This window comes from Rhamphochromis longiceps, linkage group LG10 (assembly GCF_057381845.1).
Source record: "Rhamphochromis longiceps isolate RC_006_pf linkage group LG10, R_longiceps_female_GT1.1, whole genome shotgun sequence".
Lineage (NCBI taxonomy): Eukaryota > Metazoa > Chordata > Actinopteri > Cichliformes > Cichlidae > Rhamphochromis > Rhamphochromis longiceps.
In genome coordinates this window covers 16,130,600-16,150,379 of record NC_140566.1, presented here as the reverse complement: position 1 = coordinate 16,150,379, position 19,780 = coordinate 16,130,600, and the positions used below count along the sequence as shown (strand labels likewise).

At 43.3% G+C, this 19,780-nt stretch overlaps 1 protein-coding gene across 2 annotated transcripts; it reads right to left on the bottom strand.

The window, feature by feature from the left end:
* Nucleotides 1-608: 608 nt before the first annotated feature.
* On the bottom strand, nt 609-18,906 carry brd8a (bromodomain containing 8a). 2 transcript variants are annotated; one of them, XM_085420504.1, is made up of 20 exons: nt 18,498-18,906; nt 18,017-18,113; nt 17,439-17,508; nt 17,214-17,263; nt 16,979-17,101; nt 16,808-16,888; nt 16,608-16,672; nt 15,267-15,409; nt 12,082-12,264; nt 11,263-11,353; nt 10,743-10,892; nt 10,365-10,528; nt 9,793-10,240; nt 9,640-9,683; nt 9,239-9,507; nt 8,641-8,733; nt 8,490-8,558; nt 8,119-8,401; nt 992-1,036; nt 609-846 (listed from the first exon to the last, which is right to left on the bottom strand). In XM_085420504.1, exons 1-20 carry the CDS (start codon nt 18,514-18,516, stop codon nt 787-789), a joined length of 2,547 nt encoding a protein of 848 aa, XP_085276630.1. In that variant the 5' UTR covers nt 18,517-18,906; the 3' UTR covers nt 609-786. The 2 variants fall into 2 exon arrangements, 1 of the variants encoding a protein (XP_085276630.1); XR_014913539.1 differs by having other exon boundaries at nt 756-846; nt 8,069-8,401.
* Nucleotides 18,907-19,780: the final 874 nt, after the last annotated feature.

Below are 19,780 nucleotides of genomic sequence, written 5' to 3'. Positions count from 1 at the left end.
GATTTGTGCGCACGTAGCTTGCATGAGAGTTTGTGATTGGCTCGAACAGTGACCGCTGTGATCGGTTTTGGATTGGCACAGTGGAAACGTTTTGTGCAAATTCAAGTATAACGTAACAGCTTTTTTTTTTTTTTTTTTTTACAGACTTTAAAGTAAACAACAGTTTAGAAATGTAACACTTAATCAAAAGCACTGAGTATGTAGTAGAATAAGCATGTAGGTACTGTTTCACCAAAGTGTCACATTGATAAAATAAATCCAACACAAACATTACAGTAAAAGGATATCAAAGTCTTAAAATTAGATCTTTAAAATCTGTTTTACACCTGCAGTGAAAACGCTTCTGTTTGAAATCAACTTGCCCCTCTGGCCAGACTTTTGGCCTTCTGGACGCTAATCTGGGGATCAACTTCAAGCCCAGTTAATTCAATATTCAGCCCAACTGTATAATAGGAGCATTTTTTAAAACCTCTCTACATCCCCATGAACTTCAGAGCAGGTTACGTCTGAGTGATGTGCAGCTATATCCATGAAAGGTCTGACATGGTCTTTCAGAATGCTCCCACTCTAATCTGGGATTATACTTTATGTAATCCACGACTGTATGGCTGTCTCAGAACAAATTAGCATCTCCACACTGCAGTCTATCCTTTTAATCTAGAGTGCAAGCAAAGGTTACACTGCACCATACGCAGAGCCACAATCTGTGCAACTGAGAGACAATGAGATCAGTCTTTTCACTTTATCTCAGGGACACCATACTGATACAATATCATACTGATGGTTTCATTTCTTCATTTTGAGGTCAGCTTCTATGGCACTACGGCGCCCTCTGGTGCCTCCATCCTGCAGTGGAAGTGGGGGAAAAAACGTTTAGTCTGAGCTTTAAGAGACTAAATGAAGTATTTTAATAAAACCTTCTTTGTTTGTTTGTCTTCTTTGTTTGAATATATGTAACTGCAGTTTTAAAGGTAGTAAAGAGGGTACTTACAAAAAGAGAAAGAAGGAAGGCAGGAGAAGACATGGACACAGTGTCCTGTAAGAGGAACATGACAGATAAGAGCTGCAACTCAGTAGTGTGCTGAAAATCTCAAACAGGAGCAAAATAATACAAAGAGAGAGACAACACAGTACATTCAGCTAGAGGAAAACTGGAGACAAGCTTTAAAAACACACATTAACTGCTATAACACTAGTACTACATTTACTATGTTTTGTTGCTGCCCTGCCATTACATTACAGGACGATGCCACATGTTTAGCTCAGGATCTTTATATCATGTAAGCTACAGATATACAGAATACTGTTGTCAAGCCACTTTTCAAGGTACTGCAGGACATTTCAGTCATCTCCTACCTTTCAGTGATTTAGAGGTTCCCATTAACATCAGTATGCTATGACCCATCATTATTTAACTCTTTAAACTTTCCTATCTTCAAATGGGTTATCTGTAATCAGAATATCTAAAGAAACAGAAAAAGACATTCTGCCAGACTAGATGACCGGGAGGAAAAATACTTTTTTTCACCAAATACTTTGGGTGTAAGTAACATTGAAAGTCAATGTTAAAAATGAAAAAATATGTATTTTATATAGTATGGTCTGTAGCATAAGTGTTATAAAATCATTATTAGGTTAGCAGTTCTTTATGCAGTGCTTTTTGTCACAGAAACATCTTTTATAAATCAAACTAAAGCTGATTGAACAGTAGCTTCAATTCATTAGACCTAATATCGAGCAGTCTGCTTTCTTATTAAACACTCATTGAATGCTTTGGATAAACTATAAGTACATGAAGGCTTCAGACAATAACTTGAGGTTACTCTATTCCGTAACCTCTGTTCTCTGATAACATGAGTGAGGTAAGATAAGCTCACCTCTTCCTCGCTTCGTGCAAGGAGGGGTATCTGGTGAGACACCTCACTCATGTTATCAAAGATATGCAGACTCCCATATTGCCAGATAAGCCCATCTGAACGACTGACTGCCAACTTAGGAGGTCTCGTGGGGTCATCTCTAGCCCACACTTAACACAGTCAAACGTCAAAGGTGAAGCCCAGCTCGCTGCACATATCTCCTCTATAGAGACACTCCTAAAAAGGGCCCAAGAGGTTGCTGTGCTGGAGTAAGCCAATTGGATTGCCTCAGCATCTAGGCACTCCTGTTCAGGGGAGGAGAAAGGAGGAGGGCAAAAAGCTTCCAGCTCCAATGGGGTGCATTGGAGATAAGGATTTTGGGGCACAAAGGCCGGATTTGGCCTGAGCGTGACTCTAGAGTTATCCCGCGTGAATCGGGTGCACTGTTTGTGTATTGACAGTGCATGAATATAGCTGATATGCTTTGCAGATGCGAGAGCCAGGAGCAATGCAGTCTTCAAAGACAGGATTTTTATTTCCACCTGGCTTAGTGGTCTCAAATGGTGGCTGTGAAACTGCCCCCAGCATCAGGGATAAATCCCATGTGGGGACGAGAGGTTTAGAAACCGGGTGGAGTCGTTGTGCCCCTGTCATAAAACAGCGGACTAGCGGGTGATGGCTCACTGGGCCATCCACGAAGCCCACATGGCAGGCTGAAATGGCTGCTAGATATACTTTAATTGTGGAAAAGGCCTTTCCTTTATCTAACAGTTCCTGGAGAAAGGAGAGAATTGTTGTCACAGAGCACTGAAAATAGAGAGTGTGAGACTTTCCACACCACTCCTCAAATAATCTCCACTTGTTCTCATACAATGATCTTGTGGAGGGGGCTCTAGCATTCTGAATAGTGGCTATAACACCCTGGGTGAGTCCTCCCATACTCAAATTCAACCTCTCACAGGCCAAGCCCACAGGGTGAGGGTGAAAAAAAATCTCCCCCCTGGCCTGGGAGACTAGGTCTCGTCACAGAGGAGAGGCCAAGGTTCGCTCCACAAGAGGGGCATAATCTCCGCTAACCAATGGGACCATCGTCCACCTTGGGGCGATCAATATTATTGTTAGCCCCCTCTCTCTCACTCTGGTTAAGAGTGGGAGAAATTAAGGCCAACGGAGGGAACGCATAAAGCAGAACATGTGGCCAATTGTGAGCTAATGCATCTACCCCTAGCGCAGCCTCCTGGTCCCTCAGGGAGAAATACAGTGGACACTGAGCGTTCTCCCTCGAGGAAAACAGGTCGACCTGTGACTGGCCAAAGCGGGTCCAGATATGGGTCACCACCTGTGGGTGCAGGGTCCAGTCCCCGTACTGCAGGTTTCCCCTGGACATTAAATCTGCTCCCAAGTTCGGAGCTCCTGGAATGTGAGCAGCTCTCAGTGACAACAGATTGATGCTGCTACACATGATCAGTTTGCGAGCAAGCATGTGCAAAGGACGGGACTGTAACCCGCCCTCTGTCAATGTACGCCACAACAGTGGTGTTGTCTGTTCTGATCAGAACATGGTGATTTCTTAACAGTGGAAGGAAGTGTCTCAGTGCTAGAAATGCTGCTAGCAATTGTGGCCAGTTTATGTGAACACCCCTTTGTCGTGAGTCCCAGTTGCCGCTCACTGCTCTGCCCTCATGAGTGGCACACTAGCCCGTGAGACTCGCGTCCGTGGTCACCACCTTTCTGGCTGTGAAAGCCCCAGTGACACCCCCAAAGTGAGAAATGTGGGATTTCTCCAACAGTGGAGTGCTGCAGCGCAATCTGCTGTCACTCTGATATGGTGGTGGGTATGGTGCTTTCGATTCAGTCTCCGTGATGCAACCCATTGCTCAAACTCCCTTATATGCAGTCTGCCTACTGGAATGACTGCCAGTGAAGACACCATTAATCCCAGCATCTGCAGGCATCTTCTGAATGGGAGATATCTTCCCACCTGAAAAATGCCGGCATGTCATAGCATTTTTTTGACTGTAATCACCGAGAGACACGCTCTGTGCGAGGTGGAGTTTAGAGCTATTCCTATGAAAGAGATGGCCTGAGCTGGCTGCAGGACACTCTTTTCATAGTTTATGGTGAAACCCAGAGCCATCAGGTGATCCACTGTCAACCTGGTGTGCTCTCTTCCCATTATTTCTGACTCTGATAGCAGCAGCCAATCGTCTATGTATGTTGCTATGCGGATGCCCCGCCTCTTCAGTGGGGCTATGACTGCCTCTGTGCATTTCACAAATACCCGAGGGCTCTCCCGAGTTTTAAATGCACTTTAGAACAGCACATAGCGACACTACATATGAGCGGGCGTAGGGAGGTTTGAGGTCTTCACTCACCCCGGTTCTGTTAGCCGTCAGGACTGGGGGGCTGGGAGGAGGTGCTGGCCGTCAGATTGGGGTCTCGGATGCGGGGCCTCCCTGCTACTGCAGATAAGGAGGTGGTCAACTTGCCTCCACCCCAGAGAGAAGGGTTACATCTCCCCTCACCACACTCCCTGCCGGTGGCTGATGCCCTCAGACGTTGGTGTGTTGGTGGTCCTTGTCGTCTGGGGCTGGGCGCTCATGTATGTACTGGCTCACTCCTGGTGGCCGATTGGCGGGGCCTGGCGCCTGTGGCCCGGCTGGGCCCCTTCCGGGGGGTGGGATGCCCTCAGGCCTCTGGGCTTGAAGCTCGGTCCTCTCTGGCACAGCTGGCTGCCGGCAGAGCCTGCGGGCACGCCAATGCAACCCCCTCTGGCCTCTGCTCCGTAGCTGCTGGGTGACCTCTCATTTGGGGCTCTACTCAGCTCTTCCCAGGAGGGTGGTACGGTTCCCCCCCTTTTGGTGGTCCTCCTCGGGTCCTTGTACTCTGGGGCCTCTGGATATCTGGGGCCTGGATCTCCTCCATACCTGCTTTATACCCTGGTGGACGGGGCTATGGCTCCGCACACTCCCTAGCAGATCGTTACATGGAGAAACCTTTGGAATACAAGTATGCTGATCCACACAGGTGTGCACACGGGTGTTCACAGACGCGGACTACACCCTTCTTGGCTGCTGCCTCAAAGCACATTGTGCGCTGTCTATCTTGCGTGCTGCACAATATCGTTTAATATTCAGTATCTACTGTTATCTACTGCTAGCTAGTTTATTGTGATGGTGCTGTATTTATTATGTTGCTCTTTTTTTTGTTTGCTTTCTCTTCTGTTTTTTTTTCTCCATACAGGTGATCCAGGTGTTTTGTTTGTTTTTCTTTCTTTCTTCCCCCCTTTCTCACCGTCTCTTCTCCCCTCTGTTTTTCTTTCTCTCCCTCTCTTTCTTTCATTCTTTCTCCCTGTCCTATCCCCCAGCCATGTCTGTCCCGTTTGTAGCAACCGAAAATAAAATAAATTCATAATTGTAATAAAGGTAAATCAAATGGACCAATATGGCAAGGCCATGATGATCCACTTGGTAAAATAAATCCGCTTGGCATCTTTCTTGGCCTTAAGACAACAATTCTGATGGCTAAAGATCCAAATGGGACACAAAAAAAGGAAAAGAAAAAAAAAAAGACAGTCCTTCTTCTTGCGGTCCGACTGCTTGGCTGGTGGTGGGGCACCCTGAGCAGTGGGTCTTAGGGTTCTGCGATCCTAGGGGACCCTGGACCGCGACCTGCGGGGCTGGGTGGCGAGGGATTTTAAACGTCGGCACGCCGGGTGGACGGCTGGGGCTCTGAGCAAACTTCCGGCAACTGGGTGGAGACGGGGGCACAGCCTGGGTCTTCCTAGTGAGACACAGCTGCAGGGTCTCTCCCTCTTTCTTTTTCTCCTCGCACCGTCTTTGTATGGTGGCAACGGCGGTCCCGAAAAGGCCAGCGGGGTCGATGCTTTCATCCAGAATGTCACATTTTTCTCTGTCCAAAAGCCCCGCCAAGTTCAGCCATCTTGCCCTCTCCTGCAGGATGATGATGCTGAGAGCTCTGCCCGCCGCTTGTACTGCTGCTCTAGTGAGGTGGAGACACTGGTCCGTAACGATGCCCAGCTCTTCCCACAGCTCGCTAGCATCGGGCTTCGCAGCAGCCTGGTCCTGGAGCTCCGTCGAGTAGGCTAGCAGGAGCGATGAGGCGTTCAATGCCCTCACAGTGGTGGCAACTGATTTATACGCTTTGTCAGCCAGGGAGGACTGCAGGCGTTTGGCCTTGAAGGGCAGGGACGGACCAGATGACATGGAAAGTTTCTGGTTTGGGTGGAGATGAGAAGTCACTAGATTCTCCACTGTGAGGATTTGGTAGATGCCCTTCTCCTTCATTCCAGCGCAGTCATATGCCGCCGCTCCCTGCACGGGGTTGGGTGACGAAAATGGCTTTGCCCAGCAGCGTGTGACCTCGTCCACGCATTCGGGGAAAAGCGGCAGTACCTGCTTAGTAGTGCGCTTTGCTCTGGGGAGCCCTTTACCCTCGTATCGTGAGGTGGAGGTCTCCGTTGTCACGTTGGGCCATGGGACTGCCAGCTTTCCAGCTGCCCGTTTTGCAACATCAAATAGCTCCATGACACGGGACTGTGTGCCGGTGTTATCACAATCGATCCCTTGAGTCACAGAATTCCGACCAGAGGGGGCAAAGAAAACGTCGTCATCCTCACCCGAGACGAGACGTTCCAACGGTCCCTCAGAGGATTTGCTGAGTAGCTCGTCATTAGCCTCAAGGGAATCAGACAACATAGCTTCGCAGCTGACCTAGGCATCGTCCACCAGCGGGAGGATGATATCCATCTCGTCGCCCCAGCTGGCGCCTGGTGTGGCTGACTCAGTGTGCTCCATCAGTGCGCCAATTGGAGACAACATTGGGTCCTTCTTCGACAGGCTAGCCTGGCAGGCTAGAATTGACGAAGGCTTTTCAGAGTAAAGCGAGCACAGTGTTCACAAGAACCTGGTGTGGAAATAGCCGCTTGGGCGTGTTGCAGCCCGGGGCACATCACAGAAGCGTCATGTGTATCTGAGCCTGAGATTTTGCAACCGCAGGGGAAAATTCTGAAGAAGCGAGAAGAGGAAATTGAATGACGGGTGACGCTGTGTCACACCCTTTTACCCGGTCTTTAAGTCTGACGTCATTAGCCGTGCCTGGGACCAAACTCCGCTGCAGGTCCCTAAGTCAAATGATCACTCCAGCATTACTGAGAGTTGAAAAACTGTCTAAATTCATTCATCTGTAATAAAATGATTAGTATGGATACTCTACCAGGTGTAACAATTAAGTTTAACATCCAGTCATCCATGAAAACAGAATTTATTAAATTTAACGGAGTTAGAGGTTAGCAGGAAGTTAGCTCACTAGTTTCCATCTAAATATAACATACCATGTTCTGACTGAGGGATTTCTGAAACAAATTAAGATGTACAGCTCTGCTATCACTTCTGACATAAATGAAGACAGGAAAGTAAACAGCAGTGATGTTTGTAGGGTTACCAAAGTTTGGCTAGCTGGTATATAATGATGTGCTGCGTGATCGCTAGCGACACAGCTATGTTAGCATAATATAAACAGAGAAGCTGGAGGATGTTATTGTTACTCATTAACAGGCAGGGCAGCATAGCTGGTGACTTTTTTCCATTCGATAAAAGTTAACATGAGGGTTCTTGAAGGTTAGGGGCAAATGCAGTTGCATAGCAGGATCCTGTAAACGGACCAAACTTCAGTCAGGAGAAAAACTGAGATAATCCATCCACAATACAAGGTTAGTCATTAAAATACTACTGCATGGGCTGAGCTGTAGTTACATGTAAAGTTTTAAAAACTGAGCTTTAAAATGATTAGTGGTAATAAAAACCGAGAGAGGCCAACAGTGATCACTGACTGTTTTTAGGGGCTTGTTGAGATTAAATAGAACAAGATACAAAGCATTAAAACATGTTAAAAATACTGCAGCCTTATTAAATGCAGAGTAGTTTGGGCCTGGACGCAGGGTTCATCACGTCATCACTTAAAAGACTGGATAGGGAGGAGGGTGGCCAATGCTGGCTGGAGTAATGACATGCTGAGAGAGCGTCGCCCATAGTGAGACACCGAAACAAATGTTTGAAGGAGAACAACCTGATTTTCATAGCATACGAAGCCAATGGCTACCTGAGAATAACTGATTTAAAATTAAACGTCATGCTTTGGAAAATGGCCATCAAATAGTTTGGCATCACTTTCTTCTACCTTTGTTGTCTCACCCTTTTCTCTTCTTCTGTACTCTGCTTTTGTCAAAACTCTAGTGAAGCACCTTGTCAGTAGAGTCCTGTTTGCGCGTGCTCTCACGGCCTCTCAGGCTCTTGGCGCTGATACCAGATTCTGACGTCTCCATGATGAGCTGGGTAGCTAGAAACTGTTGGATCTGCTCCAGCACGTCACGCTGCATCTCCAGAGCCATGTGGTACACGTCGTGGTCCAGGCTGTTGTACATGACTGCATTCTGAAACATCAGCATGATGTCCCTCTGGAACTCGGCGGTGGTCCGTATCAGACCGTTCTCGATGTTCTTCTTTATGGTTGCCAGGTCCATGGGCCTGGAGAACAAGAAGCGAAGACAGTTCTGTCTGAGATGTTTTTCCTCTAAAGCTCCAGTAAAGTGATACAAAAATATTCTTTGCTTACCTGTGCACAATACTGTGGTATCCAGGCGCAATTTCTTCTGTTACTGGCTGAAGGAAGACATTTGCATACCTACAACAGGTTTACACGACGCGTTACAGAAAAATATCGGAGACTGTGCATTTAGTGTTAAAGTTATGAATCAGATTCTGACCTGTGATTGGCTGCTGCTCGCCACACAAGCATAATGGCTTTCTTCCAGATTTTGTGAGCCTGTAGAGCTTCCAGATCCTCACTGCACACAGAACTGCATGTTGAAGGTCAAAAAAGGAAGTTGTATGAATGCAGAAACTAATCTGCTGCAAACTCAGTATTCTTACATCATCAGCACCATCTAGAGCAGGCGTCTCAAACTCGTCACCCCTATTTGCAGCCTGTATATTGACTGATGTGTACACTTATGTCTGCATTTTTATTTTGTTAAATACAAACAAAGTTATAGCAGAAGTGTTGCCACGTGTCTGGTCAGAAAGAGAGTACCAATTTGTTTATTTGGTAGTTCAATGAAAGGCTTCAGTGAGAAAAAAAATCATTCGCATTTGCAGTTTTTTCTTGTTATACAATATTTGACATTTTAAAAAACAAACAAAACACCACATTTTCAGAAATATTTGTGGGTGTTTTCTTGTTTGTTTGTTTTGTACTCCTTGAACACTAAAGTGGTCCTCCAATGAGATGATAGTGCCAGCAGTGGCCCACAGCTCATTTAAGTTTGAGACCCCTGATCTAGAGTATAAATGCATTTCACTTACAACTGCGAAGAAGCTGGGCTGCTGGGGATGGAGTCTGCAGTTGTGTGGAGCTGCAGTGAAGAGGAAGCCGTATGGAGGCTGTATCCATCCTCACTCTCACTGGCTGCCGGTTCTAGCTCAGTTTCGCCGTCTGGCTCTGATAGGAATTCTTCCACCCCATCTCCCACTTCTTCTCCACACACCTCTGGCCCATTAACTTTGTTTTGCAGGTTAGTCCCCGAGGCCTTCTCTCCTCCCCCAATAGTTATTGCGTCCTCCCTCTTCGTCTCCTGCAAAAATGTATAAAGGCACAGACAGATTCAGACAAAACTGAAAGTGCCGGGTTACTGTGGAGCACACTGCAAATTTTAGTACAGCAATTACAAGCATCATGCTCGCTTTGTCCTCATACAGTGCTATACCTTTGGATGCCTTTCTGTCACTGGGTTATCTTCTAATACCGAGTCTGTCAAGATAGTAGAAATGAATAATAAGGTTTGCAAAATGCATAGTCTGACGCAAACTGCATGTTACGTGGCAAGGCAGTACAAATGCTTAAGCATGGATGTTCGTACCTCCGTGGATTTTTTCAGGGATTTGCTGTGCCCACTTCTCACGTTCACATTTTCTGGATGACATTTGGGTTTTTGAGTGAACCGCCTCTCCGGTCTCTCTCACTGCTGCAGCCTGTGGAGGCGTTCCACTGCGGTAGTGCTCCAAAATCTTTGAGTTGCATCCAGATGAGGAAGAGGGAGGAATGCTCCTCAGTCCCACAGGAAATCCTGCAAGATGGTTATCTTGACTGTTGCAAAAAGAAGAGAGTGAAGCTTCTGTCCTCTCCTCCAAGCTACAGTGAAGAGATGAAGACTGTACAGCCCCAGTGGGCACTGTGGGATTGTGTGGCTCATGAGGCTGGAAAGGCCCAGAATCCCAGGCAGCAGACAGAGCGTGGCCATTTTCTTCACAAAGGGACAGAGCAGCCTCAACTGCAGCTGCATCCAAAGCATCAGCAGCTTCATCAGCCTACAAAAAGAAGCATACAATGAATGCTCATATTGTAAAAAATAAATAAATAAATAAAAATCCAAACAGGTCTCATAAATTATTTAATGTAACCTAAACAGTAAGGTTTGTTGACTTTTAGAACCTTCTCTTCAATGATGGCGATGATGTCCCCCACTGTCTTCAGGTCCAGCTCATGACACAGTGACACAGTCACATCGTCCTCACTGAGCTCTGACACCTTATCTTCTACCATAGAGGAGACAGGCTGGCATCCAGGGGCCACAGATGGCACCATCACATTTACCTCTGCATGAATGCAACAACTGATTTACTATCTGTTTAATATTTCGACACCATGAATCTAAATTCTTATTTGGTATAGCATTATTACATCTTTGCTAGTTTAGAGCAGGTGGCAAAGAACAGATCTGATCAACAGGTCACAATTAAATCCTCTGTATACAATGCAAAGTTTGTGATATTAAGAATGTGAGGGTGTTGGATCAGAAAGTGGACAGACCTGCACTTGCTGAGATGTTTGATTGAGCAGGAACAGGAGTGGTGGCAGAGAGAGGAACACTGGAGGCAGAATCTACACTGACCATAAAACCTAATGGAGGGGAAAACTGGGCGGGGCCTGCTTCCAGGAGACGGGACAACATCGGGGCACCTGTCATGCAAGTATTCACGCATGCATTAACACATGAAGTGCAGAGCTCTGACAAAGCACCTCAGGCTATCAGATGGTCAGAGTATTAGCAAACATTTGCAGCAATGGCATCACCAGATAGCACCCATGCATTCAGAGTTCAAGAGTAAAACTAACAATTATAAAACATGTTCAATGAGCTAAAGATAAGAAGACCTATGGGACACTTTTTCCTGTGTCAAAGGGGGTTCTACTGAATGCTTTTTTTACTGGTATGGTAATCTGTTGCTTTGTGAAACATTTCTGTTTATCGAAATCCAAAAAGTAAGATTTGCTTTTGTAACAAGACATTTTAACAGAGATCAACAGTGATCAAACACAGCATCTGTACCTGCTGCCTGAGAGAGAGGCTGACAAGGTGGAGCCAGCTGCAAGTCATGTGCTCCTGACACATTACCTGTGGACACGTCACCATCTCCAATCTGAGATAAAGATGCATACACAAATCAAACACGTCTAAAACATGAAGCAGTGCTGTTTAATAATAAATCTGTTACTCATTAACAGGCAGGGCAGCATAGCTGGTGTTTTTTTTTATCCCATCAGTGGTGTCTGATCAATACTGGATTTTAAGGCCAGTGCCAATAAAGAGAGAAGGCAAAATGGTTTCTTCTTCAAGTCCAGGATATGTGAAGTGAATTTTATATATACAGTGATTTTAAACAGAATCCAAATTTAAACGATAACAGAGAACTGTAAGGAGACAGACTGGATAGCCAAATTATTAGACACCCTCTAAAGCAGCGGTCTCCAACCCCCGGGCCTCAGACCGGTACCAGTCCGTGAGTCGTTTGGTACCGGGCTCAGGTGTGAAATGTATAGTTTTCAGGGTTTTTAATCGGTTTTCAGCGTTATTTTGTTATCTTTTTTATCGTTTACTCGGTTTTTCTTGGTCTTTTCACGTGTGTTATGAATAAATTTTCTTTTTGTCGGTACCGGTACTAGTTTTATTTTGTTGTATTTATCCGCGACACCTTAAAGGCCGGTCCATGAAAATATTGTCGGGGATAAACCGGTCCGTGGCGCAAAAAAGGTTGGGGACCGCTGCTCTAAAGCACAGGAATTCTTTACGTGATCATATAAAGGTAGACTGCCCTGCAGTCTTGTACAAGTTAATTACTGGCATATATATTAAAGCCCTTCAACAAACCAATCTGGAATTTGTGGCCAATATACTGCCTTTCTTCAGTAACTCTGACAGGAGGGGAGATGGTGGTGGTGTGGCTTTCTGACACAGTAACTTCTTTTGGGTGGGGTCCTCTAGCAGGGACCCGTGGCTGTCATCATTACCAGAAGGCTCAGCAAATGTCATTAGCCTGGCTGTTCCAGAAGCCTAGAGACAGACAGAGGGAAACATGACATTTTATTAGGATTTACAGATGTAGTTGTTATCAGTTCTCTAATACTGTATGTTTTCTTTTTTGTCTCTGAAGGGAACGGTCAAAAGTATTAGACTCATTTCCAAAATAAAAACAGTCATTTTCTATGCCTTACATCCCATATAGCACTCCTGGTAAGTTACACCTAAAATTATTTTTTTTAGGTATTATGAGCCCGAATTTACCAAATCTAAATTAGTGGCACACAAGAAACACATTACATTACATCTACTAGGTATATACTGGACATATAATGAAGGACATTATATCTGCTGAGTGTTGTGGTGAAATAGATAGTTTAAATTTGTGACTATTTAGCGATTTTTCTTAATAGCACACTTTGTCACACTTTGTTTAAAAGGGATTTTAAAATTCTAGTATGATGATAAAATAGATGGAATGTTTTGTAAATTAGCCAATTAAGTCACAATGACAAATCAAATGTCAATTAGGTGGTTAATGAGGAGAAATCGGTCCGTGGGGGAAAAAGACGCATTTAGCAAGTTTGCCAGTGTTAACTGGCAGGAGCTAACCTGGTGCTACAGTCGTGATTACTGTAGAAGACCTGGATGCTAAAACTACATCTACATTGGAAATGATTTGCTCCTCTTGCATCATTTTGAAGCTGACAGCTGGACGCCTGCAGACATTCCTAGATCCGGCTGCCTAGGTAACCCTCTAATCTACAGATATCGACAGGATTATTAGCCCACCAATGAAAATATATTAGTATTAGTAAATAAGTATTTCCCAATTGCTGTTACACCTGGAAAAGAGTTTTTAGGACTTTTTAAGAATAAAACACCCACGTTTTATTACATTACTTTACTTTAACACAGAAACAAAATGATTTCATAAAAACAGAAACTACCAGGGTTAAAATTATTAGCTCCCTGATGCTAACGGTCAATTGTGTATCCTTTTTGCTAGATAACAGCCTGCAGTCAACTGTTGTAGTTTTCAGCTAGTCTCGCATGCGTCTCCTGAGCAATCTCAGCTCAATTTTCTTTGGTGAATCTCTCAAGATCCTTCAGATTTGATGCTCTCCAGGCATGGACCTTGGTCTTCAGTTCACCCCACAGATTTCCAATAGGATTCAAGACAGGGCTTCGACATGCCAGTTGTTCAGCATGTTCGCTTTGGTCTTCTGGAGGTAGTTCTTCAGAAGAATTGTTTTAGGTTGTGTTGGAAAGCAAAGCAACGATCCAGACTCGGTTTTGTTGCTTGAGGTTTTCTTTCATAATCTTCACATATCCTTCTTCCTTCATGATTCCTTCCACCTTGACAAGATTTTCAGCTCCAGATGCACTGAAGTCTCCACACAGACGGTGTTCTTTGGCTTGTATGCTTCTCCCTTCTTTTTCCAAACATAAGCAACATCTCTGTGGCCAAAGAGCTCTACTTTCATCTCATCTGACCAAAGAAACGGGTTCTCCAGGTTGCCCTTAGCATACTTCAGTCTGGCCTGAAGGTGTCTCTTTTGCAGAAGTTTTCTTAGTCTGCAGCCTCACAGTCCATTCCTATGCAGCGTTCTGGTGGTCGTCTTCTTTGAGACTACAATTTCCAACTTCCAAACTTTTTGCAGTTGTTCTAAGGTCTTTAGACACGTCACTGACTAGTTTTCTTTCCCTAGTCTTTGAAATCTTTCGCTTCTACCTCTGCTAGGCTTGTTCGGTACTGTGTTGCTCTATTTGAATTTCTTGATGATCCCTCTCATTTCAGTTCTCGACACTTGGAAAGGCTGTGATAACTTTGTATATACATCTGCTTTGGAAGCAACAACAATTCTTTTTCCCAAGTCTAAACTGTTTTGGGGTTTTTTTGGCATGATGTTCTCTCCAGTAACAGCTCAAACCCTTGCTGAAGTTTTTATAGTGTGTGTTAATTAGAAGATAACGCTCAGTTTTAACTTCATTTTACAAACCTTTAGCACAAATCTGAAGCACATCAAAGTCTGTTACGCATCAGTGGTTTGCACTATGGCTCAATATGAAAGTTTAATAATACTGAATCTGATAACTGTTGTGTTTTCTGAAATAATTTTGTTATTGTTTCTATATCATTGCTTCTATCTAACATTCACACACATTTATACTCCGATGGATGCACTGGAGAGCAACCTGGATCGACCTGAAAACTTTGACAAAAACTTGAAATTTCATTAATGCTGCTATCACAGCTAATTACTGAAGCTTGAAAGAGCTTTTGTAATTTGCATTCTAACTAGCCATGTGTTCATTTTGGCTACGCTGTTGGTGCCTGGACTGCAGCTTTGGAACGATTGATTGAGCAGCCGCGCTAGCACTAACAGACAAGGTGCAATGCTAAGCTGATGGCCTCTGACATTTCCTGTTAAGGAAAAAGGTACTTGAATGTGGATTACATTCCTTCTATTAAGCATATTTGACACTTCCTGTCTGTGTCTGCCAAAGGGTCTGTTACTGCTGCAATGTTCAGGATGTTATAAACTAATTAAGGATAACACAAAGACACCTAAACAGCCTGTCACTCAAGCCTATTGAATCTGAGCTCTCTGGAAGCAAACGACTTCAATCAATGGTATTAGAGATTAAGACAGAGCTTCAGTATTTAGCCATGTGTTCATTTTGGTATTTTTGTTAGTGCCCGGTTTTAAGATTTATTTTAGTCTGATGAAAGCTGCAATTTTTACAGACTTTATATGTGGAGAGTGAATTGAAAATAAAATAGAATACTAAAGTTTATTTGTAGTCTACAACCCAATCATGATCAAGTGATAATGCCAGGGGTAAAAATAATTTACCAATTATGTTTTTTCTTATTCCCCCTAAAAGAACATGACAGAAACAGAAAATATTTATAGAATCATTACACCATTATTAAATACTAATAAACACTTTTACATGTCTGAAAACGAGGCAGGATAAGTGAAATGTCAGGCATTGTCATAAGTAACTCTGAGTCTTCAGAGACTTACATTTTTTGTAGATGTAAGATCCAGTGTCAAGCACTCGAGTTGGTCACCTGGGGAGAACTCCTGGCTTGGGGAGCTACAGCCTGAGGGTGAATGCATGGTGACACTGGGTATCCGCTTGGGTGTGTTCTTTGCCACCTGTCTGGCTGAAAGAGGGACGGGCAGCATAGAGAGCCTTTTCTTGTGAGTCATACAAAAGTAAAGCTTTTCTTTTCAAAACAATGCTCTCTACACGGGCTGTCCAATTGGCTCAACCTGAGTATGAAAAATGCTGACATCTCTTTTGACAGGTGATCACCTTGAAATAAAGGATATTTTCTTTGTTTATTCCCATGTTTTCTAGTGCCAACAGCAGTTTAAAGTTTCTGGTCAAACAGTTCCTGCAGAGTGCAGCACTTCTAAAATACCCAATCAAGTCTTGATGAGCTTTCTGTACGACCATTCTTAACCCAGTTTAATTGTCAGACACATCTCAGTTTTTCATATTTTCCTTAAAAGAATCCAGACTTTCTTCTCATTTATAAAAGTTTTCTCGAGCAATATCATCAGTTTAATAAATTTCAAAGTTTTTCTTTGGACATCACCTACTTTTTCTCTCATTTTCAGTACCTGACCAATTTTAGACAACTTACTTTGTTTGTTTGTTGACCCACTTAAAACTGACCAATAAATCATGAAAGCCAAATTATCCCCATTTCTTTAGTTTAAAAAACTCCAAATAAAATATACTTTTTTGTCATTTGCCTTTATTTGATAGTGGAGACAGACAGGGCCACAGGTTGGATTCGAAACATAGCCACTGCCTGCTGGCCGGCCGCCTGCTCACCCACGGAGCTAAGCTGGCAACCAGATAATAGTTTGAGGCACAGGCATAAAATTGTACTTTTGAACTAACCAGGGGAGCTGTTATGAAGAATAAAGGTGGTATTTCCAAGTATTGACTTTCAAGCTTGTTAGAAGTGCACAAACCATATTTTTCCCATGTCTCTGCTGCATGTTTCAATAAATCACTTCACCTTTTTCCCATTTTCTTAGCAAAACATATAGAAATGAGGGTTGGCTCATCACTTTTGCACAGAAGTATATGTAACTTGTATCACAATGTCTGTTATATGAAGAATCTCTTCTGGTTTCAGTGGCACTAAGCACAAATATATCTAAGAAGTTACTTTTCATGTATATTACTAGCAGGCTGACTTAGCTACACAAAGTTATCTCAGTTTAATAATCATAATCTCATTGTTTTTTTATTTTCATTATTTATGGATGACCTGTGTAATTACTGAAATATAATTCTTTATGGATGTGTTCCTCAAAAAAGACCCCTGAAATTGAAAGAAATACCTTGATAAGCAGCATCTGTGTTTTTTCTTTTCATCTCTGCTTCCTCCTCCTCCAGTTTCTTCTTCCTAACAGATGCACAACAAAAGATCATTTCCTTTGTTGTTACAAAGAGAGTCCAATGAGTCCAATGTTTAAGGTTTGCAGGAGAAAAAGACGTGCATGACTGTACAAACAGGGTTGATAGATTTGTTGCTTCTTACAGCAGAATTTCCTCCCATAGCTCTTTCAGTTTGGAATCCAGATGTCCTGCTTGAATCAGTTCAGCCTCTCTCTTCAGCTTCCTATGAAAACAGCAGTATGTCAGCTCATCTCACTGACGCAGTTTGAGGTGTGTGTCTTTTTTAGACGAATAATGTGTTCATGCTGGTTACCTGTGCTTCTCCTGCGTTTCTTTTATCAGCTTCTTTAGTTCCTCGATCCTCTCAGCCGTCAGTCTGCGAACTATCACATCCTCCACTGTCTCCACCACCTCACCTTTCTCGCCGCGCTTCCGCCTGAAGGTAACAAAGGCATCAGCTCGTAACGCTGCATATCCTCTAGATGCATTCATCAAACGGGGTAAAGCTACACAAGCATGTTTGAAGTTGAAGTCACTTATGTGCTCACTTTGGGGCCTCTGTCGCTTCCAGGAGCTCTGAGTATTTGGAGGCACAGTGCTGTGAAGATCCAAAAGAGTATCAAGAACAACTTCACTCAAATAGAGTGCGTGAAACCTACTGCAGAGATCATGGATTAAGTTTTTAATGTTGTGAAAGCAGCCCTGCGATAGTCTGACAACCTGTACAGGGTGTTCTCTGCTTTTCACCCTGTGATAAGGTGCTCTGGTCATACCTTTAGAGAGAACCAGTCAGGTGGTCGCCCAGGTTCTGCAAATGGTTTTATGGCACGACTGACCGATACCCTGATGAAAAAAGCATAAGACATCCCAAGATAAATACAGTTCTAAAGATTATTAGACTTAAACAATGTTCTATTTATGCAATGGTTTATTATCTTTATATTTCAGGAACAAAATTATATTAAATCTATTTTTTTTTTCATTTATAATTACTCTTTTATTTGTTACTTCATGCAAACCTGGTACTAAATTAAAGCCAGCCAGCACCGGGCTGCATCATGTATGCCAGTGTAACAGATAAAGAATGACATGACTAACCATGGTTAAGTCATCCTATTTGTATGTCACTGTGTACTGTAACAGGAAAGCAGACCAGCAACCCTTTTAAGTACTCAGGCACAGGAATACTAACAGAACCACCCTAAGTGACAACATCTTATCTTAAAACCTAATCATAAGCGAAAGTTAGTTACATGTGTAACTAACAACATCTAATGTGCCAGATTATGACTCACACTATTGAGCACATAATACAGAATCGTTGAAACCAGCTGAAAGAGGCATGCATTACCAGTTCTGGTCCCCACTCTTCATGACAGATGTGGCCAAACACAGCTTCTCCCTCACTGACCATGGTTCTGTTGGTCCAATGACAAGCAGCTTGTGTTCTGCAGACGTGGACGAAACATAACATATACTTTATGCAGTATATTTTTAATACAGACTGTGTTCTGCTGGACGTCTCCGGCCTGGATCTTTTTTCTTCTTCTTTTTTTTTACCATTATGATCGAGCTAACCACCAGTACCGGCACTTTAAGCATGCAACTGCACACACAAAGAGAGTGTCTTTGATATAACTGATAGCAAACGGCAGCCACCACCAGTGTAAATAGAGCCGTCAACTCGTGATGACAACCAATAATCCGTGCAGGCTGCCACGCAGGGAGCGAAGAGAAGTTAGAAGCGATAAGATCCAAGTACGACACACACAAACACACACACGCTAACGGGTAGCATGTCATGACATTTGCTATTTTCTAACGTTACTCACTTCCAGCCCCGTTTGCCATCTTCCTGTCATCCCAACATCCCGTACATCTTGGTAGATAGAAACCCGGCGATTAACAACGCTGGCGATATGCGAAGGCGATACTCATAGGCTAACATCAATGGATGTTAGGCTGGATGTGGAGGCTCTCAAGATTTTTCTCACTAGCTAGCACGCTGAATCACCGCTGCTGCCCGTTAGTCTCAGTCTGGTATGCCAAAGCTTTTGGTAATTTAAGGATTAACCAGCTTGCTAGAATGCAAAGACTGCGTCTGTAAAAGAGTCAAAAAACGGTCTAATTACGTTAGAAAGAGTTTATGCTACCAAGCGACAGGCAGCCAGACGAAGAAAATTTTTTAGCTTACTGTAGCCATAAACCTTATTTCTCATTCTAGCTAGCAGCGAAGTGTTCGTACACGCCCACCACAGTAATAATAATGTACCACCCTGCAGGCGGCTGAGTTTTCATAATTAAGCAGGATAGCTTGTTTTTTATGTAAAGATGGAACTTAACTTGTGTCAGTAGAAAGATAATTATATGTATAAATGTTAGTCCAGCACTTCTTTTTTCCACATAACTGGGTAAAAGCACTAAGCACAAACAACAAGTTTAGTACACAAGTTGTTTGCCACACAACTAGCTAGGTTCACATGTAGCATGCTGCGCAGATGTGCTACTACTACTAAAAATAATAATATTAAATTCTCTATTATTATTATTTTATTGTCAAATAAAATCTATTTGTTTTGTGTACATTCAATCCTTTCCAAGCATGTTTCCCCATATTATTAATTATTTGAACAAATACATTTTAATTTGATATATCTCAGTTGCATTATACTCAAAATTGCCAAGAATCATTTTTTGAGTGTGCTTTAATGAACAAACACGCACAGTCAATAAAATAAAATAAAAATAAAGCTTAGCAATAAAAAATAATGCTAAGCTATATGATTTCCAAAAAGCTCTCTGAGTTGAAATGTTGAAATTTACGCTCTTTATTCTGTCTCCTATTGAATAAGGACTACATTAACAGCTACACACAGTAGAAAATAATATCAGAACTTGACACTTGTACTAAACCAGTGGTTCCCAAACGTTTTCGCTAGGCCCCCCTTTGTTTTACAAGAAAAATGTTCGCCACCCCCCCTCCCCCGCGCGCGCACGCGCACGCGCACACACACAAATACATCCTCCAACCACACACACCCATATTTTGCTCCATTGCGGTTTATTTCACACCTCAAACATTTAGTAAACAATTAAGCAAATACAAGTAAACTGC

Coding starts and splice junctions, on each gene's coding strand:
- brd8a (XM_085420504.1), bottom strand. Junction 15,410..16,607: donor CACAGATGCTGCTTATCAAG/GTATTTCTTTCA, acceptor TCCCTCTTTCAG/CCAGACAGGTGGCAAAGAAC. Junction 847..991: donor CCTTCCTTCTTTCTCTTTTT/GTAAGTACCCTC, acceptor CTTCCACTGCAG/GATGGAGGCACCAGAGGGCG.